This window comes from Phoca vitulina, unplaced genomic scaffold (assembly GCF_004348235.1).
Source record: "Phoca vitulina isolate PV1807 unplaced genomic scaffold, GSC_HSeal_1.0 scaffold18, whole genome shotgun sequence".
NCBI lineage: Eukaryota > Metazoa > Chordata > Mammalia > Carnivora > Phocidae > Phoca > Phoca vitulina.
In genome coordinates this window covers 18,489,352-18,517,168 of record NW_022589721.1, presented here as the reverse complement: position 1 = coordinate 18,517,168, position 27,817 = coordinate 18,489,352, and the positions used below count along the sequence as shown (strand labels likewise).

At 38.8% G+C, this 27,817-nt stretch overlaps 1 protein-coding gene across 3 annotated transcripts; it reads left to right on the top strand.

The window, feature by feature from the left end:
- On the top strand, positions 1-26,130 carry ZHX1 (zinc fingers and homeoboxes 1). Of its 3 annotated transcripts, none has more exons than XM_032415831.1 (4): positions 1-125; positions 9,180-9,292; positions 18,931-21,780; positions 24,258-26,130. In XM_032415831.1, exon 3 carries the CDS (start codon positions 19,156-19,158, stop codon positions 21,775-21,777), a length of 2,622 nt encoding a protein of 873 aa, XP_032271722.1. In that variant the 5' UTR covers positions 1-125; positions 9,180-9,292; positions 18,931-19,155; the 3' UTR covers positions 21,778-21,780; positions 24,258-26,130. The 3 variants fall into 3 exon arrangements, with proteins under 3 accessions (XP_032271722.1, XP_032271723.1, XP_032271721.1); XM_032415832.1 differs by lacking the exon at positions 1-125 and adding an exon at positions 1,854-2,057 and having other exon boundaries at positions 9,180-9,288; XM_032415830.1 differs by lacking the exon at positions 1-125 and adding an exon at positions 1,854-2,057.
- Positions 26,131-27,817: the final 1,687 nt, after the last annotated feature.

The window sequence follows — 27,817 nt, the reverse complement described above, 5'->3', positions numbered from 1 at the left end:
CAGCTTATAGTGAGAAGGAGGTGACTCTATAAACTAGTGCTAAAGAAGATGAAGAGGAGGAGAAAAAGAAGGAAAAAGGGAAGAAGGGAGAGAAGAAGGAAGAGGGAGAAAGGCAGAGAGAGAGGGTGAGATTTATATTCATCAGTCCATACCCTTAAAAGGGATCTCTTTTTGTATTCCATCTTGATCTCTTCTCCCTCTCACCTTGATGTTTTTATGCTCATGTTTTTCACTTGGTTACTCGACTGTAGCCTCCTTGAGGACAGAAATATTGCGTCTCAGCTTTGCATCTCCCAAAGCGCCTGGCGAACGCTGGTGCTCAAAAACCTAGCTGTTAAGTGTATGAACAAAAGAATGAATTTCTGTATCTGAAGCATTTCCTCGGAAAGAAGTCCTTAGCAGTTTCTCAGTGGGCACAGTACTGCCCCCTACGGGGCGTCCTGAGATTTTGTAGGGGCAGTTTTTGTTCCGCAATTCTCATGTTGGGGCCAGAGTATTTACATAGTGAAAAACATATTTTATTATTTTTATTGATATTAGTATTTTAGAATAAATTACTTTCTCTTTTTCCACCTTTATAACATTACACTGGTTTATTGAACTTATTGGTGTGTTTACATTATCTGTAAATTTAATTCCAGGAGAGTAAAGCAGTGTTACATTTTTGTTGTAATACAGGATGTTGAGTATGGTAGGGTTGAGTACCTCTGTTTATAAGATCATTAAGCTTTGCTTGCTTCTGCTTCCTCAAGTTCTAGGATTCTAAGATGAAACATACAAATAAAGAAGATGGTGTACATTGATTTCAAAAATCAGGCTTTCACTTTAAGCAACTGCACATTTTAGGATTAACGTGGCTCAGGGGAGCATTGCTGTCAAAGAACGGAGGGTCCAGCGTCCAGGCCCATGAATCTGTGTAGAGTAGCTTGGAGGGTAAGACGTTTCTGTTCGCTTTGGTTTGCACGTTTCATAATTTTGAAAGTGATGGGAGGGTGAGGAGGCGTGGTGACGCCGTTCGGTTTTCCCCAAAGCCTGGGGTCCTTGGCTGGCCCCCTCTGCGGGACTAGCTCACATGGAAGCTGTCCGAATTTGAAGACCACGGCTTGAAAAGAAAGCCCTTCAGCAGAGTGGCTCGCGAAGGGGGAAAGGAGGGCTTTCGGGGAGCAAAGGGTGGCTCCGTCTTCAACAGCAGCTCGAAGTGAAGCAGAACTGAACTTTCGGTGTCAGGGGGTGGAGCTGCGGTTGGTGGTGCAGTAGAGACCCGGAGGCGAGAAGAGGCGGGGCGGCGGTTGACAGAAGGTGGGGCTTCGGGCTGGAATCCAGACCGGTCTCGGAGAGGCGGGGCTTCTTTTGACAGTGGGCGGGGATTCCGACGAAGGGGCGGGGCTTGGGTGGACTGCCACCAGGAGATGGGGCTTACGATGACAAGGGGCGTTTCTTGCGAGCCGGTGGTGACAGTAGCAAGGCGGAGCGCCCAGAGGGCAGGGCCACAAGTGACAGAAGGCGGGGATTGACCTGAGTAAAGACAAGGCTTCTGTTGATAGCGGGCGGAGCTACCGGCGGCAAGGGGCGGGGCCGCTTCGAGACCTAGAGAAGGCGGGGCTTCTGCTGACAGGGGGCGGGGCTATCGCGGGCTGGGGCGGGGCTTATGTTGACAGAGGGGCGGGGCGGCTCCCTACCTCCCCGTGCGCCAATCCAAAGGGTAGAGGCTCGGGTCGAACCCCGAGGGAGCAGCGGGGTCCGGGAGTGGAGAGCCTGGCGCGGAGCGGGGTGGGGGCGCGCGGACGGCGCGCGCGCGGGAGGGCCCCGCCTCGGCCGGCTCCTTCCCTCCCTCCCCGCCCCCGGTCGGCCGCAGGGGCGCGCGCCTCGCGTCGCACCCCCACCCCCGACCCTCCGCGCTCCGCGAGGCCCGCCGAGCTGCCGAGGCCGTGTGCCGGCCCGCCGAGCGGTTCCGGGTGTAGGGTTCACAGGTCAGAGTTGACTCCCTGAAAAGTGCAGCCGGTTTGAAATGCAAGATGGCGGCGGCGGGGCGCTGAGAGGCGCGGCGGCCCCTGCAGGTAGCGGCGCGAGCCGGCTCCGGGACGAGTGGGCCGGGACGCCGGGGGACTGCGGGGGGGAACCGGCAGCGCAGAGCCCGCGAGCGGCGCGGCGGCCGGGGAAGGCGAGCGGCTCGCGGGCCGACCGGAGGAGGGCGGCTCCAGGGCAGAGACCCCGGGGGCTCAGCGCACTGGCGGCGGCGGGTGGCGAAGCGGACGCGGCGCGGGGCGTCCGAGGGGGAGGGACCCGGCCTGCCTGCACCAGGGAATGGCCACCGAGGGACGGCCCCTGAGGCTCCTTCCCGCTTTCGGGGTGTCTGCGGCCGTGGACGGAGCTCGGGGTGCACTCTGTGAGGGAAAATCTCAGCCCCCGTCCTTACGAGAGCACTGAGCAACTTGGGACTGTTGAGGGGAGTGAAGACGGGGCCTCCGGGGGTTGTGGGGGGGCGGGAAGCGCCGCAGGGACGGAGGAGCCCAGCGAGGTTGAGGGTCCTAGAGGAGGTCGGAAGGCCTGCCCTGAGGGGGCGCGTGGCCTCGTTGGGGACTGCCTCTCGGAGAGTAGGGAGCGATCCGCTTGCTGGAGCTGAACGCATTGGCGTTGGGGTTGGAGCCCCGGGAAATCTTTCGGGGGAGGCTGTACCCCACTTCAGAGAAGGCTAGGCACCCATTTCGGGGTCAGGCCCTTCCCCACTTTGGGGCCAGACTCAGAATTGAGTCCTTAAGAACTGTATTCCGTTTTGAGGAAGACTGGGACTTAGAAGTTAATTGAAGAGAATGGAAACGTTATCCGTCCCTTTCAGAAGGGAGACAAGGGAGGCCGACCAGGGACTCCTCCGAGCCTCGGGGCCTAACGGGAACAATCTCCTAATCTTGGCCGGGGATGAAGGGCTGGGAAGGAGGTGTGAGGGCGCCGGGAGCGGGGTCTAACGGCAGGGAAGAAGAGCCCGGGCGGATGCCCTTTCCCTGTGGATTTGCACCAAAGTTCTAGGTAAAGGGACTTGACATTCTTTGTTTCGTGCATCTCCCTCCACCTCTCCCCTCTGTAGATAGCAGTAAGGAAAGAGCAAAACCCCAGAGAAGGAGAAGGTTCCGCTTGATATCCTTAGTTTAGGTTAGCGAAGCAGCGAGCTCTGGCCAGGCTTCAATGAGAGAGACTCAGGGTAGGGGAAGTAGGAAGCGGGGAAAGGGGTGGATAGAGGAGGAATCCAGGGTAGAAATGGGGCAGAGTGGGAATTCCACAGAGCTTTTCTGTCATCACACCCCAGAGCTGAAGAAAAGCATGAGAAGGAGCTAATCTTTGTGGGGAAAATGTTAAAAAAAAAAAGAAAAAAGAAAAAAAAAAGGCTGATAGTTTGTAATGTGACTAGGTTGGAATTCCATGTAACTTGAAAAAGCAATTCTCTTAGAGGTTAAGAGGATAACAGAAACGGGGGAAATCACAGGATTGGGAGATACAGGGTTCACAGGGAGGAAGAAGCCGTTTTCCCTCCAGGAAGAGTGCCTATTTGTGGGTTTGGAGGGTACGTGTGTACCCACCTACATAAGTGCTCCTTTAGATTCGTTGGTATTGGTCATTGTATCTCAGTCTTTGTCTGAAAGCTTTAACTTGTGTTGTATGTGTTACATGAATTATCTTTGTGTCTGAAAGATTATCCAAAAAAAATAAAAGTCGTTTGTTTTTATGCCATCAGTGAGGATGAATGGGAGTTGGTTTTAACAGGGATAGTGGCCTTAGTATATCCACAGATTTTAAAAAATTTCTTAAGTAGCAATTCTGACTCTTGATTTCAAGCAAAAGAAATGTGGGTGCTGCCAAAGACAATAATGCATAACAGGATGTAGAAGGGCCCTCATGAATATTTTTTCCTCTTAATTTGTCTCTCCTTACTCTTAAGCATTTCAGGGCAAAGCTGACTAATCTTATGCAAAATCAAATGTAAAGTCTTGGGTTCTTTCAGTATAGAAATGATAGCATTTCTCTTATCAGTGAATCGTTTTGTAGAAGTATCTCTTCAAATGCTTTATTTAATGATCAGGATTAAAATGAGAAAAAAAGAAAGACTTGGGTACCTGCTGACAGCTATGATTCATACAGATTTCTTGAACCATTCTAGTATTTTTAAAAGAGCTTTAATGTCTTTCATGGCAATGTCTTCTCAAACACATTTCAAGTATCAACTAGTTGAGAGCTGCACATTTGGAGTATTATTATACATGTGAGCTATTCTTTGGTTTCCCCAAAGTGCATGTAGCTCTAGTTTTGTATTCAATTCTGAACAGATTAGGCTGGATGAACCAGAGTGGCACTGATGCCAGATGGTTTGAAAATATGCTAAGGCTGAAAACATAAATGTGCTTGTGCTGTGCTTGTACTCATTAATAGTAGATGTCTTTCCCTTATAGCGAGCTTATTATTTCACTTGATGTGGAGGACAGTTCGTGAATGATGTAGCAATTATTTCACCTTTGGTGATACTTGTAAGGTTGTTTTTTTTTTTTTCAATAAATGTGAATAAAGTTTTACAGTTATTTTATTAGTGAACTTAATAGCATAGGTGAGGTGGTTCATGTTGGAGATTTTCTCCCTTTTATATTATATTTTACATTAAGACTGAAAGGTGATGTTATAATGTATTTATATTTTCTTTCTTATAAGGTTAATTGGGCACAAAAAATGGGTTATTAGGGATTCAGTTTGCTGTTAATCATGGCTTTATATTTAAATGGAAATACTCTTAAAATTAATAAAATGATTAAAATGTAGCTGAGGAGATAACCATTTTATGTATATTGCATCATTGTGGATTTGGGCTCAAGAGACTCTACTGAGTATTGAATATTAGCAGTGTTAAACTTCAGTGCCTAAGCTAGGTTTTATTTTTTTTATTTTTTAAAAGATTTTATTTATTTATTTGACAGAGAGAGAGATAGTGAGAGCAGGAACACAAGCAGGGGGAGTGGGAGACGGAGAAGGAGGCTTCCCGCCGAGCAGGGAGCCTGATGCGGGGCTCGATCCCAGGACCCTGGGATCATGACCTGAGCCGAAGGCAGACACTTAAGGACTGAGCCACCCAGGCACCCCCTAAGCTACGTTAATTTAGGGAGGTGTTCGGAAATATCTATTGCACTGTAGCCAGTGTAACACATTCACTTGTACTTCTAAATTTCTTCTAACTTAAAATCCTTCTAAATCATCCTATGTAATCTCAAAAGTAATTTAAATTACATTTACTTGAAGGGGGGAAAAAACTGTAATGCTAGCCTTTGAATAATAGCCAATGTTTCCATAATATTACTGATCTATTTTATTGTATCCTTGTTGCTGATATTTTTGTGGTTGTGAGTAACCAAATTTGAATGGCTGAAGCTGCTGAGTTAGATTACTAATCAGGATATACATTTGAGTTTACATTTTGGAGATCTGTATTTTATACAGTTAATTTTTAAAGTAAATTATGTAAATGTTTATGTAGTTGCCAGGTTTTGACCTTAAAAGATACTTAATCTTTGCAGTTTATATTATCAGTATTCTGTGCTGTATTCAAGAGGTAGTAAGATGGTCTTATATACCTTTGATCCAAACCTTATATACTTTGGGAAAGAAGTTTTTATGAGCAGGTTAAGAATGACATTTATTCAAGGCAGTCAACATTTTTTAAAAAATATTTTATTTATTTATTTGACAGAGAGAGAGATAGCGAGAACAGGAACACAAGCAGGGGGAGCGGGAGAGGGAGAAGCAGGCCTCTCATGGAGCAAGGAGCCTGACACGGGTCTTGTTCCCAGGACCCTGGGATCACGACCCAGGCTGAAGGCAGACACCCAACGACTGAGCCACCCAGGCCCCCTGCAGTCAACATTTTTTACTTGTTTTTTTAAGTAGGCTCCACACCTAGCGTGAAGCCCAACATGGGGCTTAAAGTCACGACTCTGAGATCAAGACCTGAGCTGAGACCAAGAGTCTGTTGCTCAACCAACTGAGCCACTCAGGCACCCAAGGCAGTCAAAATTTTTATGCAGGATTTTTGTTTTTAGTTTTTATATATAGATTTTTAAAAAATAGTATTCTCAAAGCCTATCTAAAAAACCAAAACATTAAAGTAGTAGCCATATACATATTATTTTAAATAAAAGAACTTTGTCATTAAATTTTAGTGATTTCATATTTCTCATAGGATTTCTGACTCCCTTTTCCACCTTCCTGAAGGTCTTTCTTTCTCTTTTTTTGGTTATTGTGAGGAATGAAAGGAGATAGAAAGATTTTGATATTTCTTTTTTTTTTTTTTTTAAGATTTTATTTCTTTATTTGACAGAGAGACACAGCGAGAGAGAGAGAGCACACAAGCAGGGGGAGTGGGAGAGGGAGAAGCAGGCTCCCTGCTGAGCAGGGAGCCCGATGTGGGGCTCGATCCCGGGACCCAGAGATCATGACCTGAGCCGAAGGCAGACGCTTAACGACTGAGCCACCCAGGCGCCCCAAGATTTTGATATTTCTAAGCACTTCACTCATAATTATGTTCTTCTTCTATACTAAGTCTATTCCTTTTTACCTTCTAATATTGTCAAAAAGAAATTTGTTTAAAACTTTGCTGGGTGTGGACTGTATTTGAAAGTGAGGAGGAGAGAACAATTTCTCTTCATGACTACAATAAGATGATTTATGTCAGAGCTTTGTTAGTTCTGTGAAACACTTTTTATTTTTTATTTTTTTTAATTTTTTATTTTTTTATTCATGAGAGTCAGAGAGAGAGATAGAGAGAGGAAGCGGCAGAGGGAGAAGCAGGCTTCCCGCCTAGCAGGGAGCCCGATGCGGGACTCGATCCCAGGACCCTGGGATCGTGACCTGAGCCGAAGGCAGACGCTTAACCATCTGAGCCACCCAGGCGTCCCTGTGAAACACTTTTTAAAATGTGTCATACATTAATGATTCTCCTTGAAGCTAAGGTCAGAGGAAGTATGTGTATATTGGGGTGGAGGATATAAATTATGATTGATTAATGTCTACCTGTTAAAGCCAACTTGTTCTAGCATTGCTTAATATGCTCTAAGGTATGAAATGGAAAATAAAATTGATTGATTGTTGCCCAGACTTTAAAAATATTTTATAATGTCTTAACATTTAGCAAAGTTTATGTGAAGACTTCTTTATTGTATAACTTAAAGTTAATACCTTAAATAAAAGTCAGAAAAATCTAAGTGTGGACTCACTAAGTGCCAGAAAATATTCCAAACACTTTACATGTGTTATTTTAAATACATGTTAGTAGAGCCCCATTTTAGATGAGGGGGCGATGGCATAGACAGGCTAAGCCAGTTGTCTAAGACCACACAGCTAGTAAGTGACAGAGCTGAGATTTGAACCCATGCAGTCTGGTTCCAAAGCCCAAGCTCTTCATCTTTATTTACAGTTCATCTTCTGCCAAAACAACTCATCTGTTTTATTATATAATGTATATGACTGAGATGACTTCTTTAATTTTTTTGAAGTTCATTCTAACCTTAAAATTTAAAAAGATACTTTGAGTTAGAAGTATTTTAAAATAATGTCAGTATCAGGAGCTGAAATAACATCAGGCAAGTATGCTTTTCATCCAGAAGTATCAAGGAGCTCATTTGTTGCTCCTGTAGTTGCCTTGTGCCTTTACATGTCTCAGCAGCTCTTCTCAAGAGACTCTCGTTCGGTAAAACATCTTGCAATTACTGTGTGATTCAAGAATGGATTCAAATACGTTACCAATTTCCTATAATATTAATAATTCATTTTGGAAAATAACTTCCCGTCTTTGGCAGCTGTTTCCGATCTTCTCTTTTAGTCCACATCCTGTAGATGGATAGCTAAGGAGTTTCCAAACAAGGAGATACCAGGAAATGAAACTGTAGAATCCCAGGCTGCAGATAGCAGGATGCTCCACTGGGCCTACCAGGAAAATGCTCTTTTCCTTTTCATGAAAATAGTGTAGCTATTCAGCCTAAGCTTTAACTTAACCTAGAAGTATTTTACTAAAGGGCTGGGGTATTTACATTGTTTCTTAAGAGCCTCTTCATGAACGTGTATATAAGAACAGAATCAAAGGATAAGGTATTGGAAGATCATCTTCCTTAATATTTATTCACGTGGTTTACAGAGTTTCAGTGCTTAAAGAACAACAGCTAAAATGCTTCAACCCTCCCAAAATACTATTTACTGTTATTAAGAGAAGCAATTACAGTTTTTATTACAATTTCCTGATTGGTCTAAGTACTCTGAATAATATGCCACAACATTTTTGGACACATATCTCAATTTTTGGAGAATGATTTTGTTTGTTTGTACAGTCTGATGCCTCACAACACACTGATTGAAAAGCCATTTGGTAGTAGCTTTCTTGCAAAAATGAAATAACACAGGTCATTCTATTAGATACCACATGCTTTGGGGTAGAATACCACTAGTTTATTTAAGTTGTATTGGCTTGTTGCCAGCATTAATAATCCACTCCATTCCAATTAATGTATTATAAATTAGGATACAGATATCAGTGGGTTTATGTGTAAATATATAAACATACACCTCCTCCCACCTCTTAGTTTAACTAACTGTCTTTCATAAGTTTTGTGTACTTAATATTTTACAATTCCCAATTTCTTCATCTCAGCTTTTATACTCAGACTGCATATATTTACATTTTGAATTTTTTTTTAAGATTTTATTTATTTATTTGACAGAGAGAGACACAGCGAGAGAGGGAACACAAGCAGGGGGAGTGGGAGAGGGAGAAGCAGGCTTCCCGCTGAGCAGGGAGCCCGATGCGGGGCTCGAACCCAGGACCCTGGGATCATGACCTGAGCCGAAGGCAGACGCTTAGTGACTGAGCCACCCGGGCACCCCACATTTTGAAAATTTTTATTGAAAATAACATAATAGTGAAAACAGTATTTGGTGGTTTCATATAATATAAATAGAATTTTTGAGAATGTTTTAAATTTTGTGTTTCTTATTAATATTGGGTTTGGCATTTAAATGAGTCTTTTACAATTTCTATGAGGCAGTTAAATTTTTTTTTCAAAATTACATTTATTTTTAAAAAGTGAAGGCATAAACTTTAAAGTCCTAAGACTGGATTATATCTAGAATAATAAAGTGATGATATTTTTTTTTTGTAGGAAATGGCAGATAGGTACGTCAGACCTGTTGGTAATGATGGCCTGAGCTAAACACCTAATTTGAAGGGACACCCTCCGTGTCAAAGAACAGAATGCTGAAGAAGCTATGGCAAGTATGTGTTTTATTTTTTGGTTATGGTAAAACTCAGATTCTGAATATGCTTCCTTTAGATCCCATGATCCTATATTTGGCTAACGTCTTAAAAGCTTTTCTTAAAAAAGCAGCACTTACTCTTGACACTTTGTTAAGAAATGTAATTTCAAACTAAAAATATAGGAGTATTGGCTGCTTTAATTTCAAAGGAAACAGCATCACACTTCATGATAAATCTATGTGGTATATTAATGATTGATTTTTCAATTAATATTTACCAAAATACACTGTGTATCAGGCACTGTACTGGTGCTGTGGTAACAGTGGGAAATAAGACAAATGAAGGTCATAAGGGCAGAGAACTTTAGTGTGGGGAAATTGATCTAGAAATTTTAATGTTTTTTTACCTATATCCAGAAAAATGCTTCAGGACTTAAAATAATAATTCCTGAAAATGTATTTCCAATATATAGTCTACTAATAATAGTTAATTATAATTCTAAAAATTAGGATATTGATGATTAAATACTTTGTTTTAGGTTAAGCATGCCAGTATTTAAATACTTGAATATATTTGTACATAATTACTTTTATATTTTATTTAACTGGCATAAATTGGCTTTTATAAGAAGCATTAAATCACATACTATAGTGTTGAAATAGTTACACTTTAGTCCAATTGTTATTTTATTTTATTTATTTTTATTTATTTATTTGTCAGAGAGAGAGAGAGCACAAGCAGGGGGAGCGGCAGGCAGAACAGGCAGAGGGAGAAGCAGGCTCACCGCCAAGCAAGGAGCCCGATGTGGGAGTCGATCCCAGGACCCTGGGATCATGACGGGAGCCGAAGGCAGACGCTCAACTGACTGAGCCACCCAGGCATCCCTAGTCCAATTGTTATTTTAGATAATTCCAGCAAGTACTAGGAAAGATTTTTTTTAAAGATTTACTTATGTATTTTTGAGAGAGAGAGAATGGGAGTGTGTGTGCATGTGCACACACAAGTTGGGGGGGGTGGGGCAGAGGGAAAGAATCTTCAAGCAGACTGCCAGCTGAGTGTGGAGCCCAAACCGGGGCTTGATCCCACTACCCTGAGATCATGACCTGAGCCAAAACCAAGAGTTGGACACAATCGACTGAGCTACCCAGGTGCCCCAGATTCCACAGCTATTAATGTGGTGGTTCAACTTTCATTTTTTAAAAATTGTTAGAGTCCTTACAAGCTGACATTACCAATACCAATTACTATTATCTTTCAAAGTATTTTTTTTAAAGATTTTATTTATTTATTTGACAGAGAGAGACTCAGTGAGAGAGGGAACACAAGCCGGGGGGAGTGGCAGAGGGAGAAGCAGACTTCCCGCGGAGCAGGGAGCCTGATGTGGGGCTCGATGTGGGGCTCGATGTTGGGCTCGATCCCAGGACCCTGGGATCATGACCTGAGCTGAAGGCAGACACTTAAGGACTGAGCCACCCAGGGGCCCCTTGAATGATTACATCTTGACTGAAACATGTAACAGTTATTTTATAAATTGGGAAGGTAACAGACAGATGAATGGTTTTTCGGCCTCTCAATGATAATCTCACTTATAATCAAGAATAGCGTTCTTGTGTTAGACTGTGAAAGATTTAACATACCTCCTTGAGAAAAGTAGGGGAAAACTATTTCCAGCAAAACAATTATTTTGGGGTAATACTACAAACTTTAATAACAAAGATAGGAGATTTCTTTATAGTACTTATTTATGTATCACACTCAATATTTACATACCTACCTACATGCCAGCAGAAGGTAGAAAACCAGGATGTTAGTGTTGTAGAGACCTTTCAAAAAGACACTTCACTCCTCAAATCTGGAGTCAGCGCTTGCCAGGAGAAATCTGTCCAGCTTGGATTCTTCTTTTAATCTTTAGCAGTATTAAGGTTGGCTTTCTCAGGTGGAAAAAAAACAGGTAGAGAGGATAGAATTTCTAAACCCTTAAGCCCTTAGTTTAGCATTAGCAAAAGGATCTTCTGAAATTAGATGATTTTTGGCCACAGTTTCTCCAGTGCTTTCCTTTTTATCACATTTACTCCTGTCTGTATATACCCTGATACTCGAATTTTGATTGTCTTGAGACCATTTTGGTAGTTTTCTTGAGATTTATTTCTTAGGTAATGATTCTAGGTTACCATAATTCTTAAAAACATTTGCTGTGGATACAAATTTGGGTTGTCAGAGTTCTCATTTAATTTTTTTAAGAACTTGACCATTGTTTCTAAGTATTTTTACATTTTGGTTTTGAGAAATGCCTCAAGTGTAAAAAGGCCAAAATTGTTTAGCTTTTTTTAATTAAAGAAAGCGTCTTCTTAGACACTTTTTTCTTTAACATGGTGGATATTCTTTGTTTTAATTTGACCCCTTTATTCTTTATTTCTGTTATTATTTCATGCATTCTGTGATTTTGGTGGATTTGTAACTTTTAGTTTGAATACAAACATGTAAAAATAAGTATTTTCAGTTGGCTAAATAGAACTCAGAGAATAAGAAGTGAAACTAAATAGAATACAGAGTTCTAAGAATTCTCAGTATAGGTATGAATACATATCCCAAAGGATTATCAGTTTATATTTTAGCTACTCTGGGAACAGTTTTTAGCTAGTACCAGCTCAAAACTAACATAATCCTTAAAAATTATAGTTATTTTATGTGTTCATATTTGACTAAGAATTGGTATGAAAGTTGTTTTTATTCACATAAAATCTTACCAATATAATATGCTTTTGTGGCTAATGAAGCAAATAAATTGTTGTCTGTTAATAATTTAATTTGAAGTACAAGACAGCCAAAAAAAAAATAGAGGCATGGAAATTCAGTATAGTTATGGCTCTGCTTAACTATAAAAAATTTTAGACTTTTTGTAACACTAAGCATAGAATTTGAAACAATTTACTATTTATAGTGTATTACATTGAGAACTTATTTTTTAATCTCTTTAAAAATGTAGAACACCATTAGCGTACAGTTTTCTCCAGGAATAGAAAAATAATGATTCTAAGTTCAGATTTGCATTTGCTGTTTTTACAGGGACACTTTTCTCCTGAATTTCACTGCAGGACTAATTCTGTGAATGAATTTATCTCCCTTCTTTCATTCTTTTTTTTTTTTATATTTTATTTATTTATTTGACAGAGAGAGCACAAGCAGGGGGAGAAGCAGAGGGAGAGGGAGAGGCAGGCTCCCCGCTGGGCAGGGAGCCCAATGTGGGGCTTGATCCCAAAACCCTGGGATCATGACCTGAGCTGAAGACAGTCGCTTAACCAACTGAGCCACCCAGGTGCCCCTCCCTTGTTTCGTTCTTAAACAGTCCACAAATTTAGACATATACTACTGATACATAAAGCTGATTTGTTACAACAGAGTTATAGGTGTTGGTAAATATTTGTTGAATATTCATTGCTATATTTTATTTTATTTTATTTTTTTAAAGATTTTATTTATTTGAAAAAAAACAAAAAAAAAGATTTTATTTATTTGACAGAGAGAGATAGTGAGAGCAGGAACACAAGCAGGCGGAGTGGGAGAGGGAGAAGCAGGCTTCCCGCTGAGCAGGGAGCCCGATGCAGGGCTCAATCCCAGGACCCTGGGATCATGACCTGAGCCGAAGGCAGGCGCTTAATGACTGAGCCATCCAGGCACCCCTCATTGCTATGTTTTAATAAATAGAATGGTCTATATATGAAGATGTTTTAATATTCTAATGACTAAGGTAATTTTATTAGTAAGGATTTTACCATTGGAAATAATCTACTATAAAGTAAACGCAGTTGTTCTTTATAACTCCTCTATAACTGAGTGTTTAATGAAGTAAAATGTTATAATACACAATTTTAAAGGTGTTTTTTTTTTTCCAGCAAATATTAATGAGGCCTTGATAGGCAGTGTGTTGGGCCCTGGGGATGTATAGTAGAGAGCTAAGTAGACATTCTTTTTGACCATGTAAGAACTGCTGTTAGGATTGTCCCCAGTTTTTATACTGTGATAAAATGAATTTTACTTTCATTAAATGCTTTTCTGTAGAGAAACTTTGTTGTCATTATTCTGATGAATTAAGAATCATGAATTGTTTAAGGAGTATCCTACCCTCAGAAGAAGAGTCAGGATGCAGATAGAACCATGGAAATTGGCTTGACCTAGATCCATACGCTGCAGATTCTGAGTGCACTTGAGGGTTCGTAGAACTAGTTTGACTTCTCAGACCATGGAGCGGCTCCCAAAAATGTATGGAAAACACTTGAATGTTATACATACTCAGGGATTTCTGCTTCCCCTGAAAAAAAACCTTTATGTAGCACATGTTTTTTCCTTAAAAATAGAAAGTAAACTTTGTTTCCAACTCTAGACAAATGACCATCGGAATATTCTAGTCTATTTGCAATTTTAAGGCCTTGAAATTGTTTGTTGTATTTTATAATAAAGCAATGTTATAATAATATTAAAGAAAATTTGTAAATAGCACACAAATAAAAATTTTACCCATAATCTCATGTGAAAATTTCATTTCTATATATTCTCATCTAGTTTTTTCCATATGCCTACATATTTTCCCATAGTTACTTTATAGTTAATATGCAGATTTTGTTCTGATTTTTAAAAAATTTAACAGTAAATGGATATTTTTTCATATTCCTACACTTGATCTTAAGCCAAAAGACTGAGAAGCCATTTTTTTCATATTCCTTAATTACTCTTGATTACCATTTTTTAATGATCATATAACAATTGATCAGATTAGGGTTTTTTTGTTTTATTTTGTTTTTACCATTTTTCTACTGAAAATCGCTTTCAAATATAATTATATTTATAGTGCTGGATGCATTTAGAGCATAATTTTTTATCTTATTGGCAGTCTTTACTTTGTGTTTTAATTGCAAAGCCACCTAGCTAGCTACTCAGTTGTGCAACTGAACTCTACCCCTTTTTACAGGTAAATAGTGCAAGGTTCCCCAAATTGATTTTGAGCTCTGTTTTTATTTGACCTTCAAGTAGGGGATGAGATGCCTGTCAGCTAATAGCGATTTCTGCATGGCAATTTTCCTGTCTCAGCTGCATTGCACTTTAATGATAAAAGGAGATAAATTGGACCCACACCAAAGAAATTCTTATACTTTTTACCCTTTCCGCTTTTTCATTCAATTTGTGTGCCTTGTCAGCTGATTAAATTGCTCGAGAGAGAGAGAGAGAGAGAGAAAGAGGATAATACTAAATAAGTGGCATTCATCTCCCAAAAGAATTTTTCAGAGACTGGAAAATAACATTAATTAGGCATCTACTTTGTATCACAGTGTGTGAAGCATTTTTATTTCGTCGGCCTCTGAGGTGGATAGCACCCTTCTTATTTTCTCCAAGGCAACCTTTTCTGCTTCCTTTCTAGAAGCCTCCTGCAGTGTGCTCATAGAGTTCCTGATACTTCCTCTCTCATTGCATTGATCACAGTTATTTTAAGTCATAATTTACTGCCTGTTTTTCTTACTCAACTGCTAGTACCTGACAGACCTGAGGCCGTCGGTCACAGTCATCGCCGTAGGGTACTACCTAACACAGTGCCTGGCCCATGGTTGGCATCCAACAAATAGTTGTGTGAATTTGTTGAAATGAAGAATCTTGGTTTTATAGGTGAGAAAACTTAGGTTGATACTGAGTAACTTCTATAGTCACTGAACCACTGAGTGACAGAGGAGACTCCAGAACCTGTGGTTTGATCCTATATCACAGCGCCTCTGTGAATGTATTCCTCTGGGCCTGGGTTTCTTCTGTCATAAAAATGGGGTATTTGTACTGAGTTCCCTGCTTCCCCCCAAATCATGTCTTTATATAATCGGGACCATGAGGATGCCTTTGCGCTTTGGCCTATTTTTGAGCTGTATACATTAGGGTAGAACTGAGCCATTGGACCAAATCTTGAGCTTCTTTTGGGAATTCTGTCTCCCTTTAGAAATACGTTAAATAATATAGTGACTCTGGTTTTGTTAGGTAAATGTAAACAGTTTCAGGAGTAAAGTGGGAAGAGTGTTTGTTGGGTCTGTGTATTTGGGTATAGAAGTAACCTGAGCTGAGGCCATCTTTAATACCCAAGATAATCAGATTTGAGTCTTGCATTACTGAAGACTTTTTTTTTTTTAAAGTTTCTCTTTTAAGTAGCTTATTTAAGTTTATATTGCCAAAACCAGTGCTTTCAAAGGAAAACACACAATGGTGCATATACATCATTAGATTGTAAAATAACCTATGAATATTTTGTAATTTTTATGACTTTAGCAAAAAATATTTAAGCTTTTAAATAGGACGATAAAGGGATCTTAGCTCCTCAAGTTTCTCTTCTGTATCTCTTATTAGTACTGGCTACTCTCTTCTACCCCTGGGTGCCCACGCCCTGCCTTCTATAGTGAAACAACCTGAAGGACACATTAAATTCACTTTAGATTAGTTTTCAAATTTCATGGCTCAGCAGTGGTAAGCTGAGAAGGATTTTTGGTGACACTGATACACTGTCTTGAGAGTAGTTAAGTTTTTAAGGCACAGGCTTTCAAACACATCTCAGAACCCTTCAGAGGTAGAAGTAGGATTTGTAGGATCCGTGGGATGCGGTCAGGAAGTAGGTTAGCCTTTCTACTTCTCCAACCAGACAGCTGTTCTTTTCTCTGTTTTGCCCCAAGGCTTCTCATAGAATTTTGTTTGAAGAAAGGGCTCTGCTGCTTACAACAAAAAGTTTGAAAACCATCACTAAGGAAAGGTAGCTTCAGAAAAAAACCTATCTTTGATTTTTAACTATTAGTATACTCCCAATTAAATATAATCTGAGATTCTAGGAGAATAACAGTTACAAAATAGCTTACTCCCCTGCCTTTCAACAGTTCTTCACGGCCAAAAATGTGGGTGCTGCTCCTTTGTTGCTCTTCCTTACTTCAAACTATTTGAGGAATTCCCTATTTCTAATGACAAAAAAAAGATCAAACAGCTATACTAGCACTTGAACAAAATAGTTAAAATCCTACTGAATTGAATAGGAGAGATGGCATTAGCTTAGTGTATAATATTTAGTTAAGAAATAGTTCTAAATATCAGTGATTTCCTCATATTCCCTTAGAGATCAGAGGCTTTTTCTGGAGGGGAGGAATGACACCTTTTGAGAATAGGGATTCTTTGAGAATAGGATACTATTATTACTAAGCTAATGCTTTTTATTTTATAATATGGGAAATTTGGTGATGTTTCTCCTTTTCCTGAGTCAGTATATCTCCTCATACGGACCAGGTTTTGCTTTATAATCTTTAAAGTAAACTTTTCCTCCTCAGTTCAGCTAGGACAAGGATTATACTAATAAATGAAAATAGTTCTAATTTTTGATAGAAAATAAATGAGACCACTTAACTCATTTTAGTCATTTTCCTTTGGGTTAGACTTCAGAAGCACACTGCCTTTCATTGATGTAGCATTAAAATTTTATTTCAAATATTTGGGTACAAAATTATTAAAATGTATGTGTATGAGCATGATTCACTTTTTCTTGATAAGTCATGGTCATTCTTGTGAATTTCAGCTACTGTTCTCTGTGGTGATGCTCTCAGGCATGTTGAGTTTCTTTTTTTTATTTCAATTTTTTATTTAAATAGTTAACATATATGATTATATTAGTTTCAGGTCTAGAATTCAGTGATTCATCACTTAAATACAACACCCAGTGCTCGTCACAACAAGTGCCCTCCTTAATCCCCATCACCCATTCAGCCCATCCCACACATCCCTCCATCAACCCTCAGTTTGTTCTCTATTGTTAAGAATCTCTTATGGTTTGCTTCCCTCTCCTTTTTTTTTCCCTTCCCCTATTTTCATCTGTTTTGTTTCTTATTTTTTTTTAAATTTTATTAATTTATTTGAGAGAGAGACACACACACACAGAGAACATGAGTTAGGGGGGAAGAGGAAGAGGCAGAGGGAGAAGCCAACTCCCCGCTGATGCGGAACTCGATCCCAGAACCCTGGGATCATGACCCGAGCCGAAGGCAGACACCCAACCAACTGACCCACCCAGGTGCCCCCCTGTTTTGTTTCTTAAATTCCACATATAAGTGAAATCATATGGTATTCGTCTTTCTCTGACTGATTTACTTCGCTTAGCATAATACCCTCTAGCTCCGTCCATGTTGCTGCAAATGGCAAGATTTCATTCTCTTTGATGGCTGAGTAATATTCTATTGTATATATACACCACATCTTCTTTATCCATTCATCAGTCGATGGACATTTGGGCTTTTTCCATAATTTGGCAGGGCATGTTGAGTTTCATAGGACTGTTTTCCTATTCATTCTAGTTCAAGTTAATAAACATTTAGTGAGTCCCTCCTTCTAGGCTTTTTGTACGCAGTGGGGATACAGAAATGAATGAGAAGTCAGCCAAGATAGTTCATTCAAAGAACATTAGATTGAAGATACAAAGGTCCTTGGAAAACTGAGACTCACCTATAGTAAGGAGATCAGGAGTATGGATAGGTTGTAGGTCAGAAATGTAACACTCCTTTGCCACAATTCGGTAAGTACTAGACTAGAAGATGAACCGAGGGGAAGGTCGGATCCAAGTTAAAGGGAGAGATCTATAGGGCAGATAAAGATCATCACAGAGCGTGCACAAACAAGGCTCCTACCATAGGGAACAGCCTCCATTGTGTGCCCCTGGAACAGCAATTGTGTCTACTGTGCCCAAAGCATAAGAAATAGGAGTCAGGAGAGAGATGTCAGGAAGTTGAGGTTGAGGGCAGGTGTGAAGAGAACTACACGTGGCTTAAGGAGTTGGGCTTCATTCTTCCAGCACTGGGGAAACTTTACGTCAGGAAACTGATGTGATCAGGTATGTTTTATAAATCCTGGTAGCATTGTGGAGAATGATGAAGAATAATATTTCTAGGGGCTCCTGGGTGGCTCAGTTGTTAAGCGTCTGCCTTCGGCTCAGGTCATGATCCCAGGGTCCTGGGATCAAGCCCCGCATCGGGCTCTCTGCTCAGCGGAGAGCCTGCTTCTCCCTCTCCCACTCCCCCTGCTTGTGTTTCCTCTCTCACTGTGTCTCTCTCTGTCAAATAAACAAAATCTTAAAAAAAAAAACGAATAATGTTTCTAAAACTTTGATCATTCATATCCATCTTTGCTGCTTCTGTCATACTTGGCTATGTTACTGGAATGATAAAACAGACTAGTAGGAGGAAGAGGACGTAAGTGATGGGTTGAATTTCTTATACACTTAATGGCCATAGTCTCTGGGTACCTGTGACTGCTTTTTATAGTTTTAAATTTCCTCCCTTGTTAACAGATTATCATTTCACATTGATAATAGCGTGCTTGCCAAAGCAGACTTTTCTCCCACTTCCCTGTCAATATACAGGTGGCTGAAAAATCCAAGTAAAGAGGCCTGGGGGCTGACCATGAGTACATTATGTGACCTTCAGTGATTTGGCTTGGAGACATGTATTTTGATCCTTAGAGGACTTTTTTCCTGGTTCTGGTCTTATTCTAGATCTTTATAACTGAGCTATCCAACAACTTCATGTAAGTGAAATATAACTGCAGTTTGTTTAAAAGATCATAATCACGCATTTAAACACATTTTTAAATTTATTTTAATGTAGGTAATTGGAGTTGTGCTTCAAAAATTTCAGCAGTTCAACAGTATTTTATCTGCCAACAATAAGCTCTTTACTTGATTGCACCATGAAAAAGCTGCTAATGAAACTTGTTGAACACAAAAATGGACTTGAAGAACCAAAAGCCGTCGTTTTCAAATGAAGAATACTGAACGGTTTTAAGCCTCAATGCTTTTTGATCACCACTGAGATTTTCCTCATAACATCAGAATGGCAAGCAGGCGAAAATCCACAACACCCTGCATGGTCCTTGCCAGTGAACAGGATCCAGACCTCGAGTTGATATCAGATTTGGATGAAGGTCCTCCTGTACTTACACCTGTAGAAAACACCAGAGCAGAGAGTATCTCAAGTGATGAAGAAGTTCATGAATCTGTGGATTCTGACAATCAGCAAAATAAAAAAGTTGAAGGTGGCTATGAATGTAAATATTGTACTTTTCAAACCCCAGATCTAAATATGTTTACTTTTCATGTGGATTCAGAACATCCCAACGTAGTGCTAAATTCATCCTATGTTTGTGTCGAATGCAATTTTCTTACCAAAAGGTATGATGCACTTTCTGAGCATAATCTGAAATATCACCCAGGAGAAGAGAATTTTAAGTTGACTATGGTGAAACGAAATAACCAGACAATCTTTGAACAGACAATAAATGATCTGACTTTTGACGGTAGTTTTGTTAAAGAGGAGAATTCAGAGCAAGCTGAACCTACAGAAGTTTCTTCTTCAGGAATATCTATCAGTAAAACTCCAATTATGAAGATGATGAAAAATAAAGTGGAGAACAAACGGATTACAGTTCACCACAACTCAGTTGAGGACGTTCCTGAAGACAAAGAGAATGAAATCAAACCAGACCGTGAAGAAACTGTGGAAAATCCAAGTTCTTCAGCTTCTGAATCGAATACAAGTACTTCCATTGTGAACAGAATACATCCGAACACTGCCAGCACAGTGGTGACCCCGGCAGCAGTGCTTCCTGGGTTAGCACAGGTGATCACCGCTGTATCAGCTCAGCAGAATTCCAATTTGATTCCCAAAGTCTTAATCCCCGTTAATAGCATTCCCACCTACAATGCTGCATTGGATAACAACCCCCTTTTGCTTAACACCTACAACAAATTCCCTTATCCAACAATGTCAGAAATTACTGTTCTTTCTGCTCAAGCAAAATACACAGAGGAACAGATCAAGATATGGTTTTCAGCCCAACGCCTAAAACATGGTGTTAGTTGGACTCCTGAGGAAGTAGAGGAGGCCAGAAGGAAACAATTCAATGGAACAGTACACACTGTACCTCAGACCATAACTGTTATCCCTACACACATTTCCACAGGGAGTAATGGTTTACCATCCATTTTACAGACATGCCAAATAGTTGGTCAGCCAGGTCTGGTCCTCACGCAAGTAGCTGGAGCAAACACCTTGCCGGTCACAGCACCTATAGCCTTGACCGTGGCGGGGGTTCCAAATCAAACAAATGTACAAAAAAGTCAGCCACCTGCCGCGCAGCCAGTTGCAGAAACAAAGCCAGCCACAGCGGCAATCCCACCTTCCCAGCTCGTCAAACACGAAACCGCAGCGGCAAACCCTGACTCATTTGGCATTCGGGCAAAAAAGACTAAAGAGCAACTGGCCGAACTGAAAGTCAGCTACCTTAAAAATCAGTTTCCCCACGATTCAGAAATTATCAGACTTATGAAAATCACAGGCCTGACTAAAGGAGAGATTAAGAAATGGTTTAGTGACACAAGGTACAATCAGAGAAATTCAAAGAGTAATCAGTGCTTACATCTCAACAATGATTCCTCCACCACTATCATTATAGACTCCAGTGATGAAACCACGGAATCCCCGACTGTTGTTACTTCACAGCCTAAACAATCCTGGAATCCTTTTCCTGACTTCACTCCCCAGAAGTTTAAAGAGAAGACCACAGAGCAGCTTCGTGCCCTTCAGGCGAGTTTTCTCAACAGCTCTGTCCTCACAGATGAAGAATTAAATAGGTTAAGAGCGCAAACCAAACTTACCAGGAGGGAAATTGATGCTTGGTTTACAGAGAAGAAGAAATCAAAAGCTTTAAAGGAAGAGAAAATGGAAATAGAGGAAAATAATGCAGGTAGTTCCAAAGAAGAAGCCGGAGAAACTTCTCCCAGAGATGAATCTGGTGCACCTAAGCCAGGGAGTACAGGCAAGATCTGTAAAAAAACACCCGAGCAGTTGCACATGCTTAAGAGTGCTTTTGTGCGAACACAGTGGCCATCGCCAGAAGAGTATGACAAGTTGGCCGAAGAGAGCGGGCTTGCTAGAACAGACATTGTCAGTTGGTTTGGGGACACCCGTTATGCTTGGAAAAATGGAAACCTAAAATGGTACTACTACTATCAAAGTGCCAATTCAAGTAGTATGAATGGTCTGTCCTCCCTTCGGAAAAGGGGGAGAGGGAGACCCAAAGGAAGGGGAAGAGGAAGACCACGTGGGCGGCCGAGAGGAAGCAAGAGAATGAACAACTGGGACAGGGGGCCATCACTCATAAAATTTAAAACTGGAACTGCAATACTTAAGGATTATTACCTGAAGCACAAATTTCTTAATGAGCAAGACCTTGACGAACTCGTGAACAAATCACATATGGGCTATGAGCAGGTCAGAGAGTGGTTTGCAGAAAGACAGAGAAGATCAGAGTTGGGTATAGAATTATTTGAGGAAAATGAGGAGGAAGATGAAGTTATTGATGATCAGGAAGAGGACGAAGAAGAAACAGATGATAGTGACACTTGGGAACCCCCACGACATGTGAAGCGGAAGCTTTCTAAATCAGATGACTGAAATGTAAGTTTTTAATCTGAGTGTATATTCATCAACCACATACATTTAGAATAGTCCCCTTGTATCTGACACCTTCACTTTTGACAGTTTTTTCTAAAATGGTTTTCCTTTTAGCTAATAAGAGGACTAGGGACAGTGACTGTGGCCAAGAGATATGTGATCATTATGAGTGGTCTGATTATTATGATTGTTACGTTTATTATGTAGAATTTAATGCTGCTTTACTTATTTACTTTTTTTATATAAAATGTTTTTTCACTTTGTTTTAAGGGAAAGTTGCCCATTCTCAGAGAAGGGAGACTGGTGGTGGGGGGGATTCACAAATACTAAAGATAACTAAAATGTATTGCTTGCAACCCTCCTTCACTAAAGCTTCATTTTTTGCCTATTTAAGGAAAGAATTCAAAAACGAAAACTAAAAAGAAGGGGAAAAGTGTACCGAAGGACAGACTTACCACAGGGGTGAGGATTGCTCAGTTTTAGGAAACTAGGTGAAAAATGGGTATCTTTTTTTATTCATTGTATTGCCCCCAAACTATTAGGTTTTTAACTAGAGTTTAAAATGCTTTATATGTTAAAATTATTCAGTAATTTTTTTGTTGAAAGCCAAAGGTCTGTTTTAGGCTCTGTGTAAATTCATATTTGCTTAGATGGCATCTGTTTTTGAAAACTGTGATATAAATTATTTCTGTCTTAGAGATCAAAAGGTAAATAACAGATTTGATATTAAATTAACTCATTTGCCTAAAGTGTCTTTTCATTCTTTGATAGAAAATAAACCTGCTACCAGCAGAAACATTGTATTTGGTTAAAAATACATCTCTTGCTATAAAAGAACGAGTAAATATGCTTTAAATCTGAAAGGTTTGGCATGTTCCTTAAATTTTAATTCTTTTATAGATTGAATTAATTGAAATTTCACTGTCGCTGCAAATCAGATACCTGATTTGGAGTTAGGACTTCAATTCTTAATACTTTTAGAATTTAATAGCATAGTTCTGTTCTTTTCTACTCTCTGTTTTGGAGTGTTCTAGGATAAAACTATACTCTATTGAGAATAACACACTTGTTATGAAATGTTTGTATATGTCTATCAGTAGTCCAAAAGCATTTTATTATCAGAAATTACTGTGGTGTTCTCAAACAGTAAAGAAGGAAACGAGACATAGATCCTTATTATCATATGAGCCTATTTACTTACTTTCTTAGCTGTTTGCATCCCTACCCATCCTCTACTTTTATGCTTTGTTATTCTGCGCAGTATTTCCTTAACTCCCCCATGTCTTCCTTGCTGGTTTTATTTATTTTTGCTAAACAATTATTTATAGAGAGCTTAATATGTACCAGGCAATTTTCTTATTGCTTAGCAGTCCTTTTCCAGGCTTTCTTTTCATTAACATTTTTTTTCAAGCAGAAAAACAGATGAAACTAAAAATGCACCTATTTTAGAGTAAATCTCACTGCAGGTTATAGAGCATAATGTAAGTCACAGGAAGTTAAACAGTTTTGTGCAGCTTTATCCTAAAGTACAGTCCTCCGCTTCCTAATGTCAGAAATTTTCAGGACAGGCTTTCTTCTGACCCAGATGCATAAAATATTTTTAACAGGCATTTTTTTTATTGCTAAACACAAGAATCCTCACTCAGCCAAGATTAAATCAACCAATGTGTTGCTGCAGTGAATTGTCCCTGTGGTTGTAGTAACCTCAGCAGTGATTCTGCAGGAGCTGCAATCTTTTAAAAATAATGGGAACTTTTTTGTAGTTTTTGACTTTAAGTTTGTGTGGATAATTCTCATGTTCTATAGTGATACTCTAATGATACTATGATCAAAAAAATACATACAAAGCCACAGTTTTCAAAAAATCGTATCATATATGTTAGACATGCACTTTCATGGTACATATTCAGGCATGCCTTTTTAAAAATATTCAAAAGTCTAAAATTATAAAATACATTAATTAGTAAGTTACTGTTGGCTTAAGAAAATGTTTCATCTTATAAAAGGATTCACCGTAAGTTTCCTCTTAATAGCTATTTCTTCACTTAAATACGGTTCAGTTTACCAAAAATAAGTAACCAAAATTTTTCCAAAATAGTTATTGCAAAAAGTGAAATACATATATATCTTTTGCACAAGCCAGACTTGTATATAAATAGAAAAAATTACAAAAGCCTTTAGATTTCAGTCTGTTTATTACAAAAACTGACAGTGAAATATATACTTCCTACTAATAATTGTTTTTATAAATTATTACATATAGGTGAAAATGTCTATATGCAGAACATATACATAGGAGTTGCACACAAACTCTAGTGCTTTAAACAAGATGTATATAACAAGTGATCTCAGTGGTAATAAGCAAATACAGAGGATGTATTTTCATGGCTAATTTGTATAATTTTTGTTTCATAACTGATAAACATTAAAATATGGTTTTCTTTAAAATTTTAGTTTTTTATTATGTTTTTCTTTTATAGCTGCCTAAAACGTTGGAGGAGAATCAACTCTTCAATGCAAGATGTCTGATTTACTGTGAATGGGCCCAATCTTTGATGACACTGAAAACGTTTTGGGGCATACACATTCTCAAAAAATAGGATCCAATATCCAAAAGAAATGGAACTTAATGTTGTGCCAAAGTTAAACTACTGCATTTGGCGGAAGTTCTGCAATGTAAATAGAACACTAATTAAACAACTTGTAAAAATTCGAATTTTAATATAGTACATTTTTATTCTGATATGATGGAGATGTTCTGATTCCTAGACTTTCTGAGGGGGTTTAATGACCACTAGAGCTTGTCCTCATATTTTGTCCAGCTTAATACTGTATGTCTAGTAAGATGGGCCTTATTGCCTGTATTCTTTGATATGTGATTAAGCTTATAGCTTTGAGTGACCAAACATTTTACAGAGTAAAAATTGTTAGAAACAGGAAAAAGAAAAACCTGATTTATTTCTATGTCTTATTTATCAGGCCCTGCACTAAGATTAAAATTTGTGTGTGGGCTTGTACAATTTCAATGTAAGTGAAAAAAACAGCCTATTGACACATGTTGAAACAGTAAGATTTTGTGATATCATTGGCCCTTAATGATTGGATCTTTAATTGAACACATTCATGGATACCACTATTACTCTGTAATAATCTGTTCATTTTTTTTTATTAGAAGCTGAATTTGCTTTGTATTAAACTAAAGATAATCAATAGTGAAGAAGGAGAAGAAAATGGCATAAGAATTTGGATAGGGTGAAACTCTGAAATATTTTACCAAAAATGTGAAGAAGAACCATATAGTAAATATATACTTAGTGTTTTCTTACAATCATAGAAATCAGAAATGTTTGTACAGTTATCAGATCAGAATTTTCAAGAATTATCTTTCAGGGAAATTCTACTTTATGTAGCAATTTCAGTGAAGAGAGAAAAAATTCTGAACTGATCATAATGAGTTAAAGGTTAGCTTTTCACTTATGAATCATGGGAGTGTTAACTGTTAACTCTTGCCATATCAGGAGACTGAAAGTTCATACTAACTTATAAACGTTGTAAAGACCGGTGCTGTTCATTCATGTTGAGAAGGACCCTTTTTTTGTGACTATAGGATTGTTTTTCAAAATGTGCTTTCTTCATAGAAAAAATGTTCAGTTTAATTAGCTCTGGATTTTAAAATGTTTTTCTGAATGACCGGATGTAGTGGGCTTGGCCAGTTTCTTTTGTCTAATTTAATGAATAATATTAAGCTCTTGTTTTTACCTAAATGTTTGTCAGCTAATGAAATGTTATGAAAAAGCCTTGAATATGCATGCTGCTTTCATTTTTATAAACTTTTTATTTTTTAACTATAGCTTTATTAGTAATTCCAAAATGCTGCAATTTAGCTGATTTCTTCACTCAGACAGCTGGCTTTGTGGGTGGCTTTTTCATACTACTGTTAACTTTTTTAAGAAGAAGCAATGTAAAGACTGTAACAATTTAATGCACTAAACTGTTCTTTCTTTTACACATTCAAAAACTTCTTAAAGCACTCTGTATTATAATAATTAAATTGCTCCCTTTTTTAAACCATTGCTAATGTGGTCTGAGTTTTGTTTGACAATTTTCATATTTTCAAATTTGAAATGTCAAGTATTGGAAATGAAGCCTTTGAATAATACATTTATATTATGTTTCCCTTGCAATATGTCAACTTTGTATAGCCATAAATAACTAGTAGTAATTTTCCCCTCTGTCTCTTTTATAAATTGGCACTTCATTCTGCTCTGATGTTTGCTAGCTTTTAAATATATTTATTTGACAGAGCAAAATTCCTCTTCTCCCGGTTGATTATGTCCTTCAATACAGAATAAAAGTTAGTAGTGGTTAGTAGTTTTCAGTGATTTTTTCCCATTTTATTAACTGAGTTTTTTAAAAAACTGTGGTAGAATACACATAACAAAATTTGCTACTATTTAGGTGTATGATTCAATGGCATTAATTATGTTCACAATGTTGGGCAACTATCACCACTATTTCCAAAACTTTTTCGTCATCCCAAACAGAAACTCTATAACCATTAAGCAATAACTCTGCATTCCCCCTTCCCCCCTGCCCCTGGTAACCTTTAATCTACCTTGTTTCTATGAAGTTGCCTATTCTTGATATTTCAAGGAAGTGGAATCATACAATACTTTTCCTTTTGTACCTGACTTATTTATCATGTTTTCAAGGTGCATTCATGTTGTAGTATATCAGAACTTTGTTCCTTTTTTTTTTTTTTTTTTTAAGTAGGCTCCACGCCCAGCGTGGGGCCCAGTGTGGGGCTTGTACGCACAACCCTGAGATCAAGACCTGAGCCAAGATCGAGAGTTGGACGCTTAACCGACTGAGCCACCCAGGTGCCTCTGTTCCGTTTTAGGGCTGAATAATATTCCAGAGTGTATCTGTGTTTTGTTTTGTTTTTTGTTTTGTTTGAGTATAGTTGCCACACAGTGTTACATTAGTTTCAGGTACACAACATAGTGATTCAACAACCCCATGTGTACATTTTGTTTATCTATTCTTCTGTTGATTCTTCTGTTATCTATTCTTCTGTGACAGACACTTGGGTTGTTTCTACCTTTTGGCTAGAAAAATGCTACAGTAAACATGGGCATATAAGTATCTGTTTGAATCTCTGTTTTCAGTTCTTTCAGATATATATCTTGGAGCAGAATTGCTGAATCAAATAGTTATTCTATGTTTAATTTTTTGAGGGACCATCAAACTTTTCCACAGTGACAAAATGTTTTCCACAGTGTCTGTAACCACTTTACTCCACCAGCAACATACAAGGGCTCCAGTTTCTCTGTAATCTCACCAACACCTTTTATTTTCAGTTTTAAAAAAGTATTATTATAACTATTCTAATAGGTATGAAGTGGTATCTTGTGGTTTTGATTTGCCTTTCTCTAATGACTAATGCTGTTCCACATCTTTTATCTGCTTATTGACCATTTGTATATTTTCTTTGGAGAAGTAAGTGTGTGTTCAAGTCTTTTGCCAAGTTGTAATTGGGTTGCCTTTTGTTGTTGAGTTTTAGGGGTTTTTTGTATATTCTATATGACACCTTTATCAGATATATGATTTGCAAATACAGTCAATTTTCATTATCCACAGATTCTGTTCATAGAAATTTGACTACTCACTAAAATGTATTTGTAATCCCCAAATAAATATTCATGGCACTTCTGTGCTCATCCATGCACATGTGAATGGTGGCAAAACATTTGAGTTGCCAATCTGCATGTTCCCAGATGAAGTTAAAAAAAAAAGGTGGTGCTTTGCCTCTTATTTCAGCTCTCAGATTATAGAAAGCATCCTTTCTGTAGTCTGTTAGTGCCACTTTTTAAGTATTTTTGTGTCTTTTGTTGGTGATTTCGCTGTTTAATATGACCCCCAAGTGTAGTGCTGGAGTGCTGTCTAGTGCTTGTAAATGCAAGAAGGCTGTGAGGTGCCTTATGGAGAAAATACATACTAGACAAGCTTCATTCAGGCATGAATTATACTGCTTTTGGCC

Excerpts from the sequence above, each read along its gene's own strand:
- ZHX1 (XM_032415831.1), top strand. The coding sequence starts at position 19,156 with ATGGCAAGCAGGCGAAAATCCACAACACCCTGCATGGTCCTTGCCAGT.